A 21,467-nucleotide genomic window follows, 5' to 3' on the forward strand; every position below is an offset into this window, starting at 1 on the left:
TCAGGTGATAGCTATTGTATTTCCCAGACATCTGTACTGAAAGTTAGCACAATCACTGTCTTTAGAAAGAGAAAAAACACCCTTATGTTACAAATATAGTAGTTCTGTTTTTGGCAAAATGGTTTAAAAGTAGCAGGAAAGGATTTCGTCCTCTTATGTGAGTTCAAATAAACCCTAGAGCACAAATTTCTTGTGTTTATTTGAACTCACATATATAAGAGGACGAAATCCTTTCCTGCTACTTTTCCTACCATGGCTGCTATTTCAACAGTACTGGCACACATCTCATTCCCCTGTGGACCTCCATGACAGCACCACACATGGTTGCTGGGTGATATGTGACCCAAAGCTTCTATGACAGTGTTGAGAGACTGAATATCAAGAGATCCAGTGATTGAACAAAAGAGACAGCTGTATCAATCCCAAGGACCGGATGGGAATAAACATACAAGAGAATGCTCTGTCAAACAGCGAAAAGATACAAACTGGGAAAACTGAGAAATATATAATCCATAATGATTCAATTTAAGAGACACTCAATTTCATCTGCTGTAAAAACTGTGTTTGTCTACTTTCCAGTCAAGCAAAGCAGCTGTGTGTTCATCTCCAATCTTGTTTCTTCTAGAGAGAGGTTCAATTATGATCCATTTTTTGGAATGCTAAGTAGGCTGTGTTATCCCCAGAGTGAATCCAAAACATGAAAATCACCAAAATCACAACAGTAACATTATTCTGTCTCCTGGTTACCTTTCATTAGGTAGCCTTGATAGCGCTCGAGTATTTGTTTTTGTCACATCTGTGAGGTCTCATCTCTCCGATCCATCCAACCTTCCTCATTGTCTCATTGTAAAGATATGGGGTATACAAGGTTGCTATGGCGACTATTCCTCTTGGCAACACAGATGTACTCTGTAGTTTGATTGGCCACCACATCCCCGTGCCCAGTGTAATGGATGCCTGGGCCATTGACTATTCAAGAGCCTTACACATTCTATAGGTAAATACTCAGGCCATTTAAACTGATAAATTAGAGGGTGGTAACCAATATATAATACTTATGTTTAGTGGAAATGGACTTAAGAGTTTTGCCCCTGGCCAGTAGATTAATATGAGACATAAAGTACCTACTCAAGACACTGTCAAGTGAGGCTTAGTGGCTGTCTTCCACTAGAGTGTGTTAGGTCTAGTGGTCTGCAGTGTCAGTTGCGTGACGATCCATTTCATTTGTCAAAACATGCATATGGATGATAGAAAATAATCACAATGGACTAAGAATGACTCTATATGATATTCAGAGCATATCTATGATTCAGAGGTTGTCTGCACGCGGCTCTCAACATGGCAGTGGCTGAGCTGGCAGCGACCAGCTAACGGTGCTAACACAACAAACAGCGCTAACAACAGCAACAGTGTTGACTGAGCAAACAGTCTTTACTAGGGGGATCCAGAGGGTGGGTGCTACACTTCCACTATGATACTGTCCCGATATCAGCTGTAACCACCATATGAATGCAGTGCAGAATGGTGGCAAAGAGTTTGCCAGTGAAATAAACAAGTGAAATAAACAAGAACAGACATGCACTAACATGCACACGCAGCCAGACCGGCCACCACAACAAAGAACAGAAAAGCGTGGATACAACAAATACAAAGGGACCGTGACTTCATTCTGTGCTCTCTATCTTTACTTTGTGAACAGTGGTTTGCTGCTCTAATGCTCTGAATATTATATAGAGCTCCTTTAAAGAAAAACAGAGCACAATGAGACATCCGTTGTTTCTTTTCAAACATCCACTTTTTCAAAGGTTGTGTCCATTTAGATCAGGTGTCAAATCACAGGCAACTTTATCCTAACAGCTCCTGATTAATGTCAGTTTCATTAGTGTTATCTCCTTAATGCCGATTATGAAGTGCCAGCAGTGTGTCTAGACTGCCCTGCTGACTCCAACAAAACAGCTACTTTTTTAATGAGGGGATGACAGTTTTCATAGCTCAGAGAAGTCTTTAAATATAAAACTTGTAGGCGTGTCATGGTAGTTGAGTCCAATTACTGTGTACACAATACATGCCTGACTTGTGCTATGCTGTTTCTGTCCTTAAAACCCTGTCCTCTCAGCCTGAAAAAGAGAAATAAATACCATATGTTGGGTTGTTCCTTCTAGAAGCTGTTAATAAGAAGAAGAAGATGGCTGAGCAGTGATTAACGAGAGTAAAAATAAAAAAACAGGAGTGGGATGAGAGACACATAGAGCAGAGACAGAAACAAAGCTAAACACTAAATCCAACGAAAGAGACAAATATGATCCAACATGAGACAAACTCGAATATTGGCATTGCGATATCCTTTTGCTCTTCGGCTTAGAAATTCTTAACTTGCATCGGTACTGCTCCATCCATGCTTCAAAGTCTGTCTTGAACTTAAAAGCTGAAACTGGAAATACTGACTCTTGCGGAGAGGCCAATTTTGGTTTGTGGCCCTCTGTGTCAGCCCTGCAGTGGGGCCCATCCATTTTGATTGCAGTCTACATGATAGAGCATGTGAAGCCACAGCACTCCCTCAGCAGGGTGAGGCCTGTCTTGGCGAAGGGAGAAGAGGTCTGCTGAGCCCTGGGTGGCACTCGTCTGCTTGGTACACCTGAAGCCCAGAGAAATCATACTGTGAGGAAAAGATGACATAAACTCCAAAAAATGTTGTGGTGTATTGTATTATGTGTATAACTTACTACTAATTGCAAATGGACAAAAAAGTTCAGCCAAATAATGACTTGACTAAGAGAAGCACAAACAGATATCCTTATTTTCAGATGGGTCACACTGCCTGTGTGAGCAGTGCATGACAGCTACCTCACTGAACTGCTGCGGCTCACACATATGTGGTGCTCACACATACAGCGTTGCTGCTGGGGCAGTGCAGCAGAGCTGCCTGCTGCTGTAGCTACTGTATTTCCACAATTAAAATCCAGTACTACATTCATTTTCAGAGCCATGTAAGCCACTGCATTGTCAACAACACGGTCATGACAAAATTTCAATTTCAGGTTCTGTGATGCACGAGCACTGCTCACGCAGGCAGTGTGGCCCAGGCGTAAAGCATAGTTCAATTCTCAGTTATCCCATTTCAGTCAAGTCACTAGAAAAAATGTTAACATTGTACATTTCTGCAAACCAAGAATATGTTTTAAACGTAACATATCCATATTGCTAAGGTGATGTAGTGTATGGGCTGACTTTGTCGGGAGTTGGAGGGTACTGTGGATACGTGTCACCTAGGTGAAACACCTGCCAACCAGTCCACTGGTTGAGACCAACATATTACAAAACTAGTTGTTCTTTAGCTATTCATGGCTGTTCATAGTGACTTTTAACCATTGAATGTGAATGTTTTTTAGTGACCTATAGCTGTTTTTCAACCAGGGATAGTGCCATGGAAAGCGGTTGAACTTTAGTGAGACTTCCCTGCATTTCCAGTTGGGATGGTCCCTGAAAAGGCAATTGTTTTTTAGCAAGACATTGGCAGCTTCTCCAGCTAGTACCATGCACCAAAAATGTTTTTTTAAGCCCAAATATTATCTTTTCCGAACAATAACCAAGGGGTTTTTGTGCCTAAACCTAACCACGTGTTAATCACAATGCTGTTGAAATGTAAAGAAATGTAAAGCTTTAAGAAAGCTGCTACAAAATAACATACAAATGTAACACATATTGTTTGCAGAAACATATAATGCCGACATTTTTTTTCTGGCGATTGGGCTGCCCATTTCTATATTACGGTAATTCAGTACATGAATATGTGAAGCTTCATCCTTTAAAGCCCTCAGGAGGAAAACACCTTGAACAAGCAACACAACTGATACAAGTAAAAATATTTGCCTTGGCTCATTTCCTCCTCAGCTCCTAAAAATTTGCCACTACTGGTTGATATTTTGATGGAGCACAATGTTGCAGCTGTCTTTATGCTTAAATACCTTTCTTCTTCATATTTCTTGGGAATTTGGACTTCAGAAATTCTGCCATTTCTTTATCTTCCTCTTTCTCCCTGTAAAAATTGATAAAGATTGATACAGAATACATTAAAATGTGTGTTTACATAAAGCACTTGGACTGTAATATTAAGTCTTCCATCAACTTCTGATCACAAAAGAGAAGCTGGCTCAAAATATATTCTGTTAGGAATCCCTTGTTATGCTGTACAGATCTGTAAATCAAATATGCTTCCTACTTTACACTTACTGGCCATCTACTCCACAAGTACCGAATGAACGTTTTAGAGAAGGTTGATTTTAGTTAAGTGGAGAGATGAAACACTTTGCGCCGGATAAGAGACCTAATGCAGTTCTGGCTGTTAGAAAAGATTAGATTTACTCTGAGAGGTCCTGATAAATTCAATAAATCTGGCAGACACTTTTTGTCTGTTTGGAGATTCTGGGATTGGATAAACTTAGACTTAGGGTCTAGTCAAGTTCTGTACTACTAAATGTATGTAGCAAATACCAGGGCCGTAATTTAACAGTGGAGGGGGTGGACCATTTTCAATGTATGCCTTCTACACCAAAGCCTCCAGAGGGGTATAGGGAATCTCCCCAGGAAATTTGTTTTAGAAACTTAACATCTAAATTGAGTATTTTTAAAACACTTTATGAGATACTGTAACATTTTGCCATTTATTTATGTAATGCTGTAAAAAATGACTCTAGGTGAAAGTTTGTTGAGAGTTTGAGAGACAGATGGAAGTTTGTCTCAGCTGTTCACTTTAGATCGACCCCAGTGTCACCTCACTTTTTAGTTTTTAAATTTTACAAAAATAAGGTCATGGATTATGTAACCTTTGCTCAGCAGTCTCAACAGAAGTGGTAACCTGTCTGGCCATGACACAAACAAGCGGCGAGTCTCGGTCCTTTGAATCCAGATTTTGAACGTCTTGTCTGTTCACCATGTTGTTGATTGGGGGTGTGGTGTTTGGCAACCCGGTCTCTTCTAAGTCGTTGAAATCTGGTGCTTGGGCAGTGACTTGCAGTGTCAGACACCAACGAAAAAAGCAGTCCTCTAACATGGGCATGATATGCCACCAGTTTCTGTTATAGTTTACCAGGAAACGCGGTGTGACAAGAACAAAGGTTAAGGTGGCGAAAGTCCTGGGAAAGCGGTGTTTGCGTCCCATAAGATTGTAAAGCCAAACCCTGTTCTTTTTTCCTTAACCTAACCATGTGCTTTTGTTGCCTTAACCCAACCACGTGTGCTTGTTGTTGAGGGGGAAAAATTGTCACTATGTGGTTTTGTACCGACATATGACATTGCAAGTCATATCTGGACCAAAGACAATGACCAAATGTCAATATATGACGAGGCTGGAGTGAGAATAGTACATGTATATCAAAGTGTGCTGTGATTACGTCGCGGATATATACTCAGATCTGTTTATTTAGTATAGTATGCTAGCTGCACCATTTCTGTCCGTCTTTAAAAATAAAAACCAGAACATAAAAACTGCAGACAGAATTTTTCTTGTGAAGGGCAGTCAGGCGAAAAGAAGAGAGCACCAACAATAGAAAGAACTCTATATTTATCAGCATGGACAACATGGCCTTGAGCGGCGTCACATCCTCTCCTCTTTGCGATCCATTACCCCACTGTTGTTCTCCTGCTTCCTGCCTCTCACCTTCCCAGCAGCCTCTCAGCATTTTCACAGCATACTGTCAACTGTCAAGTGTTGCTCACACAAACTAACAACGCTTGATACTGTCTGAGTCTTAGAGAGAAGATTAAACCTAAAAACAAACTGGTTGTCCAATAGTGAGTCACAAGTTGAGTGTCAGCCTGCGAGGATGTACGTGCTGCATCAGGATCAACAAGTAAGCAGGGGTTTGTTGATTTCCTGTAGAGATTACCTAGCCATGTATGAGCCTACATTAACATACATTTTACTTTACATTTTTTACATTTGTTTGACAACTTTACATTAAGAAAATATAATGTTCAAGACAACCCGCCTCCCTTTAATAGTTTCCTCTAATGTTTTGTAAAGTGCCCTTTGTATCTATGTGTGGTGAATGTCAGTATGTATCTGGACGGTTTCAACAGGATTTAGACATCTTCTCTTCATCTCCTGCATGAACAAAGCATCAACAGGCAGCAGCAGATTTACTTAGGAGGCTTGGTGCACCTGAAAACTGACGAAATAGATGCAAAGTGTTTTGTTTTTTTAACCAGTGGCAGCTCCTCTTGCGGTACACCGTGACGCACGCTGACACATCTTTAAATGAAATGGCTCTCTGCTGTGAGCTCTGCGGTACACAGCACTGTGCCTTAGGAAATGCATCAGTGTTTTAATGGAGCGCAATGGGATGGCTTTGTGGAAGAAACATGCACACAAATGACACTGAACTGAGATACAGCTTCACCAGCATTAGTGACTACAACAGACGTGCCAGTCTGAACCTTAACAGTCATTATCAGAATGTTAGTGAACTCAGGAACCTGTGATATCAAAGGTCTGTGCTCCTGTGCATGAAAAATACATGCGAGGGCAAAGGATTCCCTACAGTTTTTTTCTGAAAGACTGCATGTGCACTGTACCTGGTGACTTTGTATGTGCAGTGAGATTTTTTTTTTCTTTTTAATTATTCATTCACAGCCTATGGTGAGAGACGACCAAAGGACCCCTCCAGAGCTGTAATGAAACCGTTGAGTTAGAAGCACACCTGAGTCGTTCAAACTCCACATCGTCCACCAGGAAATCTCTGGTCTCGACCAGCTTGTGGATCTGCTGCAGTAGTTCTTCCTCCTTCTGCCGGTCCTCGTTGGACTTGTCATTATCTACAACACAAGACATCTAAGTATCTAGAGTTTATCCCAGATTACCAACTTGACAACGAACATAATGGAGAATTAAACAAACAAACAAATAATCAGTTAGACATTCTGGGAAATGTGATTATTATGTTCAGGTTAGATGAGAATATTGATATCACTCTTGTGCATTAAAAATTGAAGCTGGAGCCAGGAGGTGATTAGCATGTACACTTTAGTAAAGCACACACATGCTTTAGTGCTGGAGTCACTGTCCCCCTGCCCTATGGAATGCACGTCTCTTTGTGTTGTTACAGTACCAGTGTTGGACAGTTGGAAAAATTCGGATTAAAGCAGTCCTTTCCCACATATTACATATTCTACATCATAAATCACACAAGTCCTGTTTAATATGTTACATCACCAAAGAAGTCCAAATTTGCCAAAATGTTTCCTTATAGGTTAGTAGCGCAATGAATTTTAGCTCAAAATGTTCCTGGTTGGGGCATCAGTAGCGTAGTGGATAGTGCCGGCGCCCCATGTACAGAGGCACCTGAACCAAACTGTAGTGGCACTCTCTAATTTAAAAAACAGTTTCTCTCTGTACGTACCAATCCCCATTCTACCATACTCTATAATATGCCAGAAAAAGATTTAGTATGTCCCAATACATAGTATGTCAAATGCAGTATGCCAAAAATACCAGGATGTTCTACTACATCTGGTCTGATTTTGAGGTATGCAAGCCAGCATGCTTTTCGGGCTACCCTGCAGTAGCACAATCCTCTGCGGAGGGGACGATGTGTAACATCGACTAAGCCGCAAACAGGTGACAGCTGACAGCTGTCAGAAGTTGCAATGACGGATGACAGCGCAATCAAGTAACTGATGACCAGTCGAGTAGTAATAATAGGAATATTGATTGTTTCAGTGAACAAAATAATCATAAATATTACAAGCAACAAAAGGACCTATAACTATAAAAATAACAATACTACAGAGAACTGCAGATGTAACTTCACTGCTGCAAATACAACATGTTGGAATCTACAATCTGTGCCGTTATAACTAGTTGAATTACATACATTACAAAGTAACAACAGCAGAGCTCTCTGGTGGACTCATGCCGTTTTGTTTTATCTCCATGGTAACGGATATAAAAGCAAGAAGGTCAAAGTTCAGGACATAATGTTACGAGAGAGTAGTATGTCCCGATTTTGTTCATACTGCATGCAACAGCACGTACTTTTTAAGGGCGGCTGTAGTACCTACTTAAAGTCAGAAGTCACAGTTTCTATATAGAGACTGTGAATTTCTGTGTTTTGATACTTTCACAGTATTTATATAGCACCTATACCTGCTTTAGATAGAAATGGAAATATGACTTTTTATAACATGGGGCCTTTTAAACAGTGCATGTGCAACTTTAAAGCATGGGTACACTTTAAAGCATGCATGCAACTTACTAATGTGCATGTGCAATAATGTGCATGTGTGATTCATAGCACATGTATGTGCTTTATAAAATAAATTCCTCTATCACCTCCCAGCTCTCTCCAAAGAAAAAAAAATGCATACAATCACCTCTAAAGCTGATAAATTAACCTGCTATATCTTGTTTGTTTAATCTGTTCATTAACAGAATTGTAAAAGCAAATCACTGCACAAAACTGCTTAGTGGACAGATAAACTGTTGCACCTGATACATAGTTTTACACATCATGAGAGTGGCATCAATCTTCTCAACTAATTTTGTCCCTTTTCTTTTGACCTCCTACCAGTAACCATCAGTATGGAGGCCTTCTACCTGGTATGGACACTAATTTCTGCAGCTCCTTCTTCAGACGCGTGATCTCCTTGCACAGCTGAATGTCATCCATCCTTCACAGGCATGACGGAACAAAAGAAACACATAAAGACTTATGTAAGTGCTCCACATGCTGCTTATCAGTTCACTTTCTACCTTGAAAGGGGAGAAAAGAGTGGAACCTTGACTCTGCTTCACGGGAAAATGAAATTCAAACAGAGAAAGCTTCTTATCGATCTCATATTTCACACAGGAGATGACACAATCTTCATTGAGGAGACAACCCTGTGGCGACTCTGAGCCAGATAGCTTTCACTCTTAGTCTGTATCACGCTCTGTCTCTTTTAATGGCCCTCCAACTCAGAGGATCATTACTGACACTGAGGTGGGGTGGAAGACCCTCTGTACCCTCCTCGTCTGACGGGAGTCAGAGACCCTCACGTGACCCGGCATCACAGCAACCGAGTCTTTATTTAGAAACACACACGCAAACAGGCACTCACAGGGTCGCACACGCACTCACACACGTTACACACATTCATCAACATCAGCAGAGTGAGAGAGCCTCGCCACTGTGCCTCATCTACCTGTCATGTAAGATGCTCTCCACAGACGTGTAGGTGGAGGAATGGCCATGAGGTCTGGAATACAAATGATGCGCTTTACTTAACGCTTCAGAAGAGAACACACCTTGTAGTTTGTTTGTCTGTGGAGTGCAGGGGGAGAGAAAAAACAAGGTGCTTCAGATCGTGACTGTCCATCTCCATCCTCTTCCCCTCCACCTCCTCCTCCTCCTTCTGTCTCTTATTCTCCCATTTTATCTGCTTGACTCTTGCTTACTGGCCCACACAAGCCACTCCTCACATCCCCCCGCTGTCTGAGCAGCGGACTGCCTATCTTTCAAAGGAGTAGATGAATAAATATCCATGCATTAGCCTGCTTTGCGGAAGCAAAGGTAAAGCCATTGAAATTATAATGGAGGCCAGCTCGGGGTGTGATGGAAAGAAATGAGGAGAGGGAATAGAGGGCAATGCTGCTGGGAGATGTGTTTCTGATATAGAGGTGCGCTCTAGAATAGTTTAAATGATTCCAGCTGCATTTGGTGGGAAAAGTCTGAAGATGGATGCAGTTCACCAGTGAGGTGACAGTTTGTGTGCTCTGCTTTGTTCTGGCTTGACTAGGTGTCAACTAAAGTATCAAAGTGTCAATTTTTTTGGACTGATTAATAAACTTAATCTTTACTTTTTTCAGGTTTCTCACAGCCATCCCACATGTCTGGTGCAGACAGTCGTGGCTACTAGGTTATGGCAAAAAACTTGATACAGTTATTTTGGTCAATATTGAGATCACTGGGGTGTCGGTGGCGAGGTGGATAGTGCTGGCGCCCCATGTACAGAGGCATTGCTTCGCTGCAGTGGCTGCGGGTTCGGTTCCTGTTTGTGGCCCTTTGCTGCGTGTCAGTCCCCACTCTCTCTCTGTCTCCCCATTTCACTTACGGGCCTGTCAATTAAAGGCAAAAAGCCCACAAAAATAATCTGAAATACAAAAAATTGAGATCACAAATATTACAATGATTACACAGTGACTTTAGAAACATACATTAATTGAACTTGTGAAGGAAAGCGGTGTGCTGGAGTGGACAGAAAATAAAACAAGAGCACAATAGTGAAACAGAATGCTGCACAATAATAATTTAATCTCAATTATGTTGTTTTCATAATAGCCAAAATCATAATTAAAGATAAAATTTGATGAACTGTCCATCCCTACCTTGGACCTAGACTCACAAGTCAGTCTTTAGACGCTTTGCTTAACTAAAGACTGATGTCTTTCTCCCTGATTTTGTGTTTAGATGGGCGGATACAATTTCAGAGTTTAAAGAAACTCCCTACGTTGCAGAACCAATAGTAAATCCACAGGGCGGTCCTTTGGTGGCTCGCTGAGCTCTTGTGCTCGTAAACACAGTCCGACTGGGTATAAAGTTTTAAACAAAGTCACTGTAAGTCCTTCATTTCCACAATCTTGTGGACTGAGCACACGTTTGATAAAACAGTTTAATCTCTCAGCATCCATTTTCAAGCTCTCTGTGTGTTTGTTTCCTTGCGGACGAGAAAAGGCGGAGCGCACATTTCCGGGAGGGCGTGTCCTTTTCAAAAATGCAAGAAGCGTTGCTTTGTTTGTCGGCCGTGTCCCCAGACTATCAGAAGGCGGAGATCTCTGATTGTCTGCTGGCGAGACTACCTTGGACCAACATGACCAAGATGCAGTTGCATTTATGGCATCTTAAAATGTTAAAAATGTAACCTTTAACCTTTGACCTACTGTATAGTGACATCACTCAGTCAGTCAGCATATTATATTTCAGGGCTGCATATTGTTCCAACACTTTGGTTCAGAGTGAAATGTTTACTCAATTTTTGATGGAAGGTTTGCAGAGATCCTTGGTTAATCTTAATGACTTTGATGGTCCAATTGCCTTTAATCCAACAACACCAATACATCAAAATACCCACTTGTTCAAAATAACATCTGCCTGTTAATGTGCTAATGTTAACATTAAAGGGATAGTTCGACATTTTGGCAAATTCGCCTATTGCCGTAATCCCTATAGTCATATGAGTAGGTACATTACCTTTAATTATCAGTGCCTGTTGTTCTGAGCTCAGTGGGACAGAGCTGCCTACTGCTCAGCGCACAAAATGGAGGTGAACGGTACGGCCCCCTCTCTCCCTCAACACTAAACAAATACACCATCAAATGACTCCAAAACGCTCTAGTGGACAACTTGTAGCTTACACATTCACCACGCTATGAAATAATAATGTAATATTACGAGACAGAGTTGTTTTGAAGCCAAATGCACAGCCGGAACTACATTCCAGACATACAGTACTTGCTGGGCGGAGTGATTTCAAACAGCGTATGTTTAGTGCAGTTAGTAGTGCCGAATATTCGCTTCATGTGTCGTAATGTTACTTAATTATACATTATTATTTCATAGCGTGGCGAATGCGCAAGCCAATTAAAGGTAATGTACCTACTCATATGACTATAGGGATTACGGCAATAGGCGAATTTGCCAAAATGTCGAACTATCCCTTTAAGCTGAAAGCACAGCTGAGTTTTAATACGGTTTAAACAGATGGAAAGCTGAGTCAGGTCTGATATTGTAGAGCTGAGCCTGAGGTGTCCTAATCGACCACAGCGCAAGGTCAGAACACTGATATTAAACAATTCTGCAAAGTCACGGATTATATTCAGTGATAATGATTTGTAATGTCCAGCGCCAACATAATTTAAAATTCTTTCTTTCTGTGCATGGTAACTAAGGCTAAGGAAGGATTATGTTATGGTTCAAATAAGTCCAGGCAATTGGTTAAGGTTGGGGAAAGACCATAGAAATAATCCAGGTCTGTGAAGGGGTGCAAACAGCAGTGTCTGATATGACAGACACGGACACACTCAGGGCCCACTGCTTTCTGCTCTGGCACTGAACTCAGACCAGCATTAAACATAATTATGCTTTACCATTTTACTGTAAATCTGGAATCTGGTTTGCTATTGCTGGTCCTGTTATGTCTCCTGTATGCACACTGGCTGAGGATGGCATGACATCAGATAAAAGCAAGGTGTTGGTGTTGTCGAGCCACTCACATGTATCTGAGCTCTGACTCCCTCCTGACCAGGACGTCCCTGATCCTCTCAATCTTGAAAAGCTCCCCCTCAATGTCGTCCTCCTCTCAATCTTGAAAAGCTCCCCCTCAATGTCGTCCATGGTGATGGTGGAGTCTGCCATGGACACCACGTCGTCCTCTGAGGGGAAGAGAGAGAGAGAGAGAGAGAGAGAGAGAGAGAGAGAGCTTTTTAGTCTTAATTGTTGCATTAGCCTCTGTACTGAACAAAATGTAACATGTCTGACACAAAAATATTAAAGTGCATTGAGATTATTCGCAGTTTGCGGCGCACTTCCTCAACTGACATAACACTGAGGAGCATTTTTTTTTTTTTGAAATCCAATTTGCAGTATCCACTTTGGCACCGCAGAACAATAACTGTGTATGAATATGCATTTTAAACTGTATAAAGAGCTGCAGCAGATGTACTTTGAAATAGCTGCTTGATGAGGAGCAGAGCGTCACAGCCAAATTACCATGTGTCAGTGGTTGGCACGACTCACACGCCTCTCCCTCCCTCCCTCTCCCTCTAGCTCACACACACACACACACACACACACACACACACACACACACACACAGTGATTAATCGCATAGACCCAGGATGGGTCAGCCCAGGAAATAAGCTTCCCCCCAGCATGGCTGTCAGACACACACTGCAGTCCTGTCTACCCTGTCTCTGTATGCTGTAGACAGATACTTCACTGTTCAGTCATTAAGTGTCAATATTTCGGCAAAACCTAATCAGCCACAGATGTAATCAGCCACACACAGTATGCACAGAATCTTAGGAGATGATTGGCCGTATAATCAATTAGTCAACTGACAGAAAATTAATTGGCCACAATTTTGAAAAATTATATCATTGTTTTGGTCATTTATCAAGCAAAAACTCCAAACGTTTCTGTTTCCAGCTTTCCCAGTGTGAGGATTTTCCCCTTGTTGGACATTTTTCACTATTTACAGACTAAACAACTCATTGATTAACTGAAAAAAAAAAAAATCAATAAAATAACTTAGTTGCAGCCCTGCTTCTAAAACACATTTTTAATAGGTGCAAGTGAACAATGTAATCAGTGGTAAACGTAAACACAGAGGCAGTTAAATGTGACACAGCACCTCACTTGGATAATGAAGAAGTCTCTAATTACTTTTATTATAATTTCAACATTGTAGTTCGAAATCTGACTGTGGAACAACATTAAAGAGGACACAATATGCTCACTTTCAGGTTCATACTACGTATTTTGGGTTTGTACAAGAACATGTTTACATGCTTTAATGTTCAAGAAACACTTTATTTTCTTAATACTCTCTATGCTGGAACACTTGTGTTCACCCTCTGAAATGCTGTTTTAGCACCTGTCTCTTTAATCTCTGTTTAATCATCAATAAAATCTTCTAAACCAAAATCTTTACAACCAAACGTTCCAACAGGAATATGGTCCAAGACTGGGGAGAAATTAACAACATTGGCAACCAATAATTACAGGTTTCCCTGACATAACATGTAGCTACATGTAGCATGATAGGTCCCCTTTAAGTTAACATTTAGGAAAACTTAAGAGTGCATTATTCTTGCTAAGGAAAAGAGCCATGTGTGAATCTGAACCACCAGAGTGAAATTAAGGTAGAAAAAAAAATTGTATTTTGTATCCAACCGAGTTAAAGACCTTTGTCACTTGTTATAATGATTACCTTTCTGGCTGGGCATCTTTATAATACACACAGCATGTGCTTGGCTAGTGCATTAGACATAATTAGAATAAATATACTGCAGGTAATAGTTATATAGTTGTCTCGAGTGTAATCAGAAGTCATTCAACAATTTAAAGTACCCTCCATTTCAGCGTGTTCATAGAAACAACAGAATGGCTCATAATTATTTCCACAGAACAATGAGACTGTAGTGAATAACCTCTGTAATATTCTCTCTCACGCAGCTCTGCTTTCAAGCAATTAAATAATCATATACTGCACAGAGGATGCCTTGATGGCTCAGTGAAAAGTAATATCACACATAATGCAGAGTGTAAATCTGTCTCATTATGCATGTCACTCTACCTGCATTTCTCCTTTTATCCTTTCAAATTAAACAGACATTTCATAGTGAAAAGCCAATCCTCAATCTAAAATACAACAAATATGAAACTATACAGTGTTTGCCAAACACATCTAAGCCACAATGTACAGCACTGTGTGGGCTTGCTCCAAGCTGCTCTGTAATATTTTTTAATGAATCCGACCCAAGGCCCCTGGAAATGTTGGTATGAAAGGACATCAAAGCATTTCACACAGTGGCAACTATACACTGTGAGCAGCAGCAGCAGCTGCAATAGAATCATAGCCACCAGTGTATCAAACATTTAACTGCAACCACCTCCAAAAAAGCATTAGTTTTAGCCATGCAAATCAATATACATGACATTAGATTTAATTTACCCTGAGATCAAGTATGGTTGACCTTCCTCTGGTAGGTGTTATGACAGTCGGGACTTTACAATGGAAGAAAATCACCCCTGCTTGCTTTCAAATTGTTCTTTTTAGCACTGTAGCGGTCCTGGATAACTGTCGCCTCCCTGCAGAGAGCTGCACAACATGGGGGCTGAGACAAACATAACAAGGGAGATACCAATACAACCACCAACTTACAGTCCCTGACTCTTCCTGGGGCCCTTAAATCCTCTTTTTACACACAGACCATTACTTAGAAGAGCTCTATGTAATATCTCTATTCTAGTCACATTTAGCCTTGGGCAAGGTAGGGCTGACTGGGTTCAAAGTGCTGTGAAGACACGTCCTCTGCACTGGCATGAAATCAGGCAGAATAGAAGTGGATCATAACAATTCAAGCTGAGATTGTATGACTTCGGGGTAGTAGCAAAAGCACCGTGGGAAGCATTAAGCATGCTTGCTGATAATTGCCAGTTTACATGGACTCATACATATCCCTGCTGGCGTTACAGCTTTGTTTGGGGGTTTGCAACTGCAGTCTGCATTGTGTGACAGACAAAAACGGTTCCTGATGTACAGACACACATCTTTACACGGACGCTCTGTTACTATGACAAATCTGGCTGACGTCAATGTAGCGTCAACACAACCTTGACATCTCAGAGGAGAAAGCACTGAGCGAGGTGTTGCAGCAGGTCTGTTCAACTGTTGATGGGATGAAAACTATAAAAAGACATACATTGAACTATACACCTTCCCATACGTTTCAGAAGTGTAAACTAAAGTCCAGTTAAACTCACTGCACTATAAAGTAGCAAATCCGACTGATTTCTAAGGATACTACGTTAAAATATTATTTCTTGCTGAAACAAGACAACTGAAATTTTATTCATTTTGTACAAGAAAACCAAAATATTCATAATTTCTCAAAGCAGCTTCTCAAATGGCCACTTGAGGCTAGCTCTGGAAGCGAGTCAATTCTCCAACACATTTTCACTCTGACCTCCTCACATATTGATGTTTGGTTTCCACGTCCACATACGAAGTGCAAGGTACCCTGGGTGCATTGCTTGTTGACATTCTGGGACACTGTGTCAAGTTCTGCCTGTTACATGCATTGTCTTCTTTCAAGATACACCTGTTTTCACAGGAAATTTAACGTTTACATACAGTCTCTTTCTACGTCGGTACAACCCCCCAAATTAACTTTTTTTTTTTTTACCTTCAACAGCAAACACACATGGTTAGGTTTAGGCAACAAAAGCAAGTGGTTAGGTTTAGGAAAAAAGAACAGGGTTTGGCTTTAGAATCTAATGGGACACAAACACCACCCTCTTGGGTGAAAGTCGTGGTTTGTTGGACTCATTCACCACCCCTACCACCTGCTCCACTCGCACTTTTGCCGCCTTAACTTTCGTCCTTGTCCCACTGCATTTCCCCCTGATGCCACCGGGTGCCGTTAAACTATAACGGCAACTGGCCACGTATCATGCCGACATTTAAAGACACCTTTTTTTCATTGGTTTTTGACACCAAAAGTCACTGCCCAAGTGCTGGATTTTGATGACTTGGGTGAGACCAGGCTCAATCCTCACAGACACTCATGTTAAAATGTCCAACTTTACAGCAGAAATAAACATGTTTATAGCCTGGTACAAAAAATGGTTTTGATCTCTGTAGCGAATTTCTACCTTAATGACAACTGTACAGGGGGTGAATTTTTATATAACTCACCTCTTTGCATTTTGTTAATGCTTAAAGTTAGGCATATTTAAGGATGTGTCTGCTCTGGGTGACAGGCTGTCTGTGAGGCATCACCACAGTCTCTGAGTCAGATCCACCCCTCACTCCTCCACAGCTCCACCCTCTCTTCCAAATATCACTGTCACTTCTGGCTCCAAAATCCAAGATAGTCACGGCCAAAATGTCAAACTCAAGGATAAAAACAGGAGTCCACAAACCAATAGGTGATGTCACTGTGGCTAAATCTATTATTTTTACAGTCTGTGTAAACAGTTGTGGTAGTCTATGTCTATGTATGTATACGGTTGTAAAAGGTTAAATAAGAATTTTGTGTCATCTTTTACATTTTAAAGGGATAATGTAGAAATTTATTTAAAAGCCTAGTGCCAATTAAACGCCTGGCCTCTTTTACTAGCACGGTGTAGCTACAGATTTTGACAAATAAAGGCCTGTCTCAGTTAGATTCCCGGCCTGGTTGCCAAGCAGTTCTTTGGATGTATAAAACTGGGTTGTTGACTACCCACTTGGGCTAACATTAGTTAGCTGTTTAGATCAGACTTATAAATATAAATACTATTGACTTTTGTCAATATGGAGATGCTACATACCATTAGCTCAGTTCATTTTATTTTACTTAAACCATGAGCACCAGAGAAGACCGTAATTAATTCAGATTTACTGGCATGAAGAAAAACCGGTGGTGACTCCCTTCCTCTGAAGCTGTCATAAAGTCAGAATATGTGTCCATTCCTCAGTTACCCAGTTAGTTAGTTATATTCCTTTTGTCCATAAGCGTCCACCAATCAAAAGAATCAAAAGGGTTTTTCATGAAAATTAATCAAAGTTATGAACATTGCTTTAACAGGATAAAGTTGTGTTGTGTCAGTATGCCGGGTGTCGTTATCCTCAGGTGTAGTGAAACAAGTGTCAGAAGATAACACATAATTGATATGTTATTCGAAGCCTAATTTCTATACAAGCAATATTCATACTGGTATAAATAAACAATTGATTGCAATTCCCATCTTTGCTGAGCAATAATTTTGTGTATAAGGAATTAAAAGCCTGTCTCATATAGACGCCCATCCCAAATACAAGCCAGTTGAGTCCGGTGATTCAAGCAAATAATAGCCTGGGCTAATTTAAAGGGATTTAAAGGGATTCACGTCATTGCAGAGAGTCAAGGTTAGATGAGAAAATCAAAAGCATGAAGATCACAGGGAATCAGCAAACCTGGCTTTTTCCAAGATTCAAATAAATGATGACAGCACCTCTAAAGCTCACGTTTGTGCTGATGAAAATGCTTCTTTATGCTAAACTAGGCCAACTGTCCCATCATTTAACAAACACGCCGTTGTTATTGCTGGTTTTAGGTTCCCTAGCAAAACTGTTGAAAAATAAATAACCACAGCTCAAACAAGCAACCATATAAAATACCAATCTTTTGTTTCTCAAGTTTTTTGCTTTAACTTATTAAGAAAATGTTGATTGTACGACATAATGGCATTAGACTTATGACACTATCTGCGTTTATATAGGTCCCCTTTACACCTTACATTCACTATGCAATAAACTGCAATGTCTATCTGCCACCAATTACAATCTCCTGTGACAGTGTAGGCTCCATTTACAGCATAAAGGAAATGTGTCAACCATTGTGCAACAAAACAGGAAGACAATAGCTCCAGGTAGCTATCCCCAGTTACCATAGTGTGTCAGTGAAAGTTCTTGGCAATAATATTCCCCATAGTGGACATGGCAGACACTGGAACAATTGAAGTAACTGGTAAAACTGTGGTAGTTTTTTGGGCTCTGAGGAAAACAGAAGGCAATCCACTTGTATTTGCAACAGCAGCGCCAACAACAATATGCAGATGACACCTTTTTGTTCATGACATGGCAGTCATAAAGTGACAATTTTATTTTTGTTTTACCTTTTAGGAATGTCTGCCTTAACTTAATCCTTACCTTACTACCTAATCCTTACTTGATGCTTAAACTTAAGACAGTGAGTTTCTAACTGAAATGAAAGAACTTGACAAACAGCTATGTAAATAACCTTTGTTCACAGCCTTCATTCTTACCTTGTGTTACAGGTGTAACAAATAACTGTTAACTGCTACACTGAGCTGCAATAATTGCTGGTGGGGAGCCATCGTTGGAGCTAATAGTCCCACCTGTGCTTTTCTGCTGTACATAAAGTTCTCTTGAGGGTAACAACAAAAACTAAGACAGAGCATCCGATCCATGACATTGTTACAGAGGTTTTCACTGCCATGGTAAAGGAACACATACTTGTGATGGTTCATGTGGAAAACCAAAGATGTGCTACAGGAAGGTATACAGGAGGGTATCTTTGTTTGTAGTTAGCATTGTGTGTGTGTGTGTGTGTGTGTGTGTGAGAGTACCTGTGAGTGAGAAAGAAAGTGAGTGTGAAAAAAAACAGAAAGGGCCTCTCACTTATTCTTTGTAATCTCATCACGCTGCTTTCACACTGCATACTCATTACATTATAGATGCTGAATGATTAACAACAGTAACACCTAATTCATAAAACTGATGAAATACTGTGCTTAAAAACACAAACAGGATCTGCTGACACGGCTTCGTATCGGAGACACTACCTGCGAGCATGATTATTGTTCATTCACCACATTTTCTTGCCATGAAAATTGACAAGCTTGAGTGACTATGATTCCCATGCAACTGACTAAAACACTGGACCATGAGCTAAAAACGTAAAACATGGTGTCGTTAGCGTTGTTTAGTATATTCTTACATCGTTAGAGACAACATGTTCTGCTGCAGAGGCTCTCTAGGACGTTAGAGACAACATGTTCTGCTGCAGAGGCTCTCTAGGACTCAACTCAACTCAACTCAAACTTTATTTATAAAGCACATTTAAAACAACCAAGGTTGACCAAAGTGCTGAACAGGTCAATNGTAACCTCTGATAGAAAATCGGCAAAGTCATTAATAAAGTCCTTATTAGGACAGGTTATTCTGCCACTGAGCAGTTATGACTCATCACTAGACCTCTCTGAAATGTTCCCTCCATATACCTTCTCCCCTTTTCTCTTTTTCTCTCTCTCACACCCACAGTTATCATCTCCCTTCGCTTCTCCTCATTTCACCCCCTTACCTTCCGAACCCTGCCCCTCTCCTCATCCAAAGCCCTGAAGATGTGAGTCACAATGATGATCTCAGTTTACAGTCTTTACCCCGACTCAACCCCTGTCTTTTACACTGCCACAATGTGCTTTACACCTAATGAGGTAGAACACCATACTGACAGACATATCAGCTTAGAGACCAAGAGGCAGAGGTGGAGGGATGAGGAGAAGGTAGCAGATAAGAGATGGGGAAGATGGGAAGGAGTGGGATGAAAAAAGGAAGCATGTCGAGAAAAAACAGATAGAAGACTTATAAGAGATTCGATGCATCTTTACACACTTTCTCCCTGATCAACTAATTCACACAACAATAATGCAGGAAATAAATAACCATCAGCAGTGTAGAGGAATAGAACTGAAACATAAATGTCAAACTTTTTCTGGTTCCTGCTTCTCCAATGTGAAGATTTACTGCTTTTCTCTGGTTTAAATCATTGTCAGTTTAATTTCTTTGAGTTCTGGACTATTGGTCAGACACAAAGGACATCTGAAGATATCATCGTGGGCTGTAGAAAATTCCAGTGAACACTGTGTGGTTGATTCATTGAGAAAATTATGCCTCATCAACAGTAAAATCACATAATAGTTGCAGGCTTTTAAGGAACATTATCACTGTGAGAAGCACTACGCAATATCGAACAAAGAGATGCAGCCAATGTCCTGCCAAGCCTCCCATGTAGGTCATTATTCATCATTTGAGGATGCAGGTCCCTGAGTAATGGGCCCTTACTTTTCTCTTACACAAATAAGGACACACAGACACAGTCGTGTTTCCAGTATTTCAGAGGACATCACATTAACTTGCATTAATTTCCTGGAATCACTACTTGCCTAACCCTAACCCTCCCCAAGTCTTAACCCTAAGAATCTAATGATTTACATTATATGGACTTGCATTTTGTCCCAAAATGAAGGCAAGTCCCCACAATGTAACTGTTTAAACAGATTTATGTCCCTACAGCATGACTAATACATGCACACACACACATACACTCTACAGAAGAACAAACACCTGTGGATTCTTGACATTTGCAGAGCTGCTTCCTGTACTGCAACTAGAGAACTGCATTGATTGATTCCATCAAGTGTAAAAATAACTCAGATATAAAAGTAGAAGACAACAAATCAAACCATAGAAATCCTGTTATACACTTTGGTTGGACAACATAAAACAAACATATGACGCCATACATAGATATTGAGACAATGCCATAGATTATATTATAAAATAAGTGTAGAAACAAATTGAGGTTACTATAAATTCACTATTCACAAAGACACTGTAACTCCCTGTAGCAGTGTTATGGTAGTAAGAACATTAAGTACAGTGATACAATTTAGAGTGATACCGTAGAGATACAAAATATATACAGTAATGTCACTTTACACAGTCAATAGATCGGCTTGTAATAATATTGCATGGTGTGCTCAATGGGTAACCTGGTTTGTTGGTGCCTCTGCTCCATTCAGTGCGCTCCAGTGAACCGTACTGATGAGAAGATCCCTGCTTCTTCTCCATCGGTCCAGCAGCTGCTCTTCTGCTCTCTTCTCTCTATACGCTTCCAGTTGCAGCGGCTGGGAACAGCAAAGGGGGAGACTACAGGGGAGGGTCTGGCAGTCGCAGCTTAGTGCTGTATTTCATTGAGTCATCGCCAGTCAGACACCAACCTGTAGAGGCAGAGAGAGAGCGAGGTGCTCCGGCAGTCCACCACCAGCTGTGGCAGGTGTTGGTGTGTGCACAGCGCACAGGAGTGTCCCTGTGTTAACCAATGCTCAAGCTGGTTAGATGGTAACTAAATAGTGCCATCTGGAGGTCACTGGTTGCACGTA

General features: G+C 40.8%; 1 protein-coding gene across 1 annotated transcript; it reads right to left on the minus strand.

The window, feature by feature from the left end:
• Nucleotides 1-1,497: 1,497 nt before the first annotated feature.
• LOC126390473 (bMERB domain-containing protein 1-like) lies at nucleotides 1,498-21,443 on the minus strand. The gene is made up of 7 exons (XM_050044796.1): nucleotides 21,078-21,443; nucleotides 12,360-12,406; nucleotides 12,248-12,321; nucleotides 8,594-8,667; nucleotides 6,699-6,813; nucleotides 3,966-4,036; nucleotides 1,498-2,635 (listed from the first exon to the last, which is right to left on the minus strand). The coding sequence occupies exons 1-7, from the start codon at nucleotides 21,154-21,156 to the stop codon at nucleotides 2,523-2,525; spliced, it is 573 nt and encodes a 190-aa protein (XP_049900753.1). The 5' UTR covers nucleotides 21,157-21,443; the 3' UTR covers nucleotides 1,498-2,522.
• Between the last annotated feature and the right edge of the window lie 24 nt (nucleotides 21,444-21,467).

This window comes from Epinephelus moara, chromosome 5 (genome assembly GCF_006386435.1).
Source record: "Epinephelus moara isolate mb chromosome 5, YSFRI_EMoa_1.0, whole genome shotgun sequence".
NCBI lineage: Eukaryota > Metazoa > Chordata > Actinopteri > Perciformes > Serranidae > Epinephelus > Epinephelus moara.

Coding starts and splice junctions, on each gene's coding strand:
- LOC126390473 (XM_050044796.1), bottom strand. CDS start 21,156: ATGGAGAAGAAGCAGGGATCTTCTCATCAGTACGGTTCACTGGAGCGC. Junction 12,322..12,359: donor CCACCATCACCATGGACGAC/ATTGAGGGGGAG, acceptor GAGGAGGACGAC/ATTGAGGGGGAGCTTTTCAA. Junction 4,037..6,698: donor GTGGAGTTTGAACGACTCAG/GTGTGCTTCTAA, acceptor CAATTTTTACAG/GGAGAAAGAGGAAGATAAAG.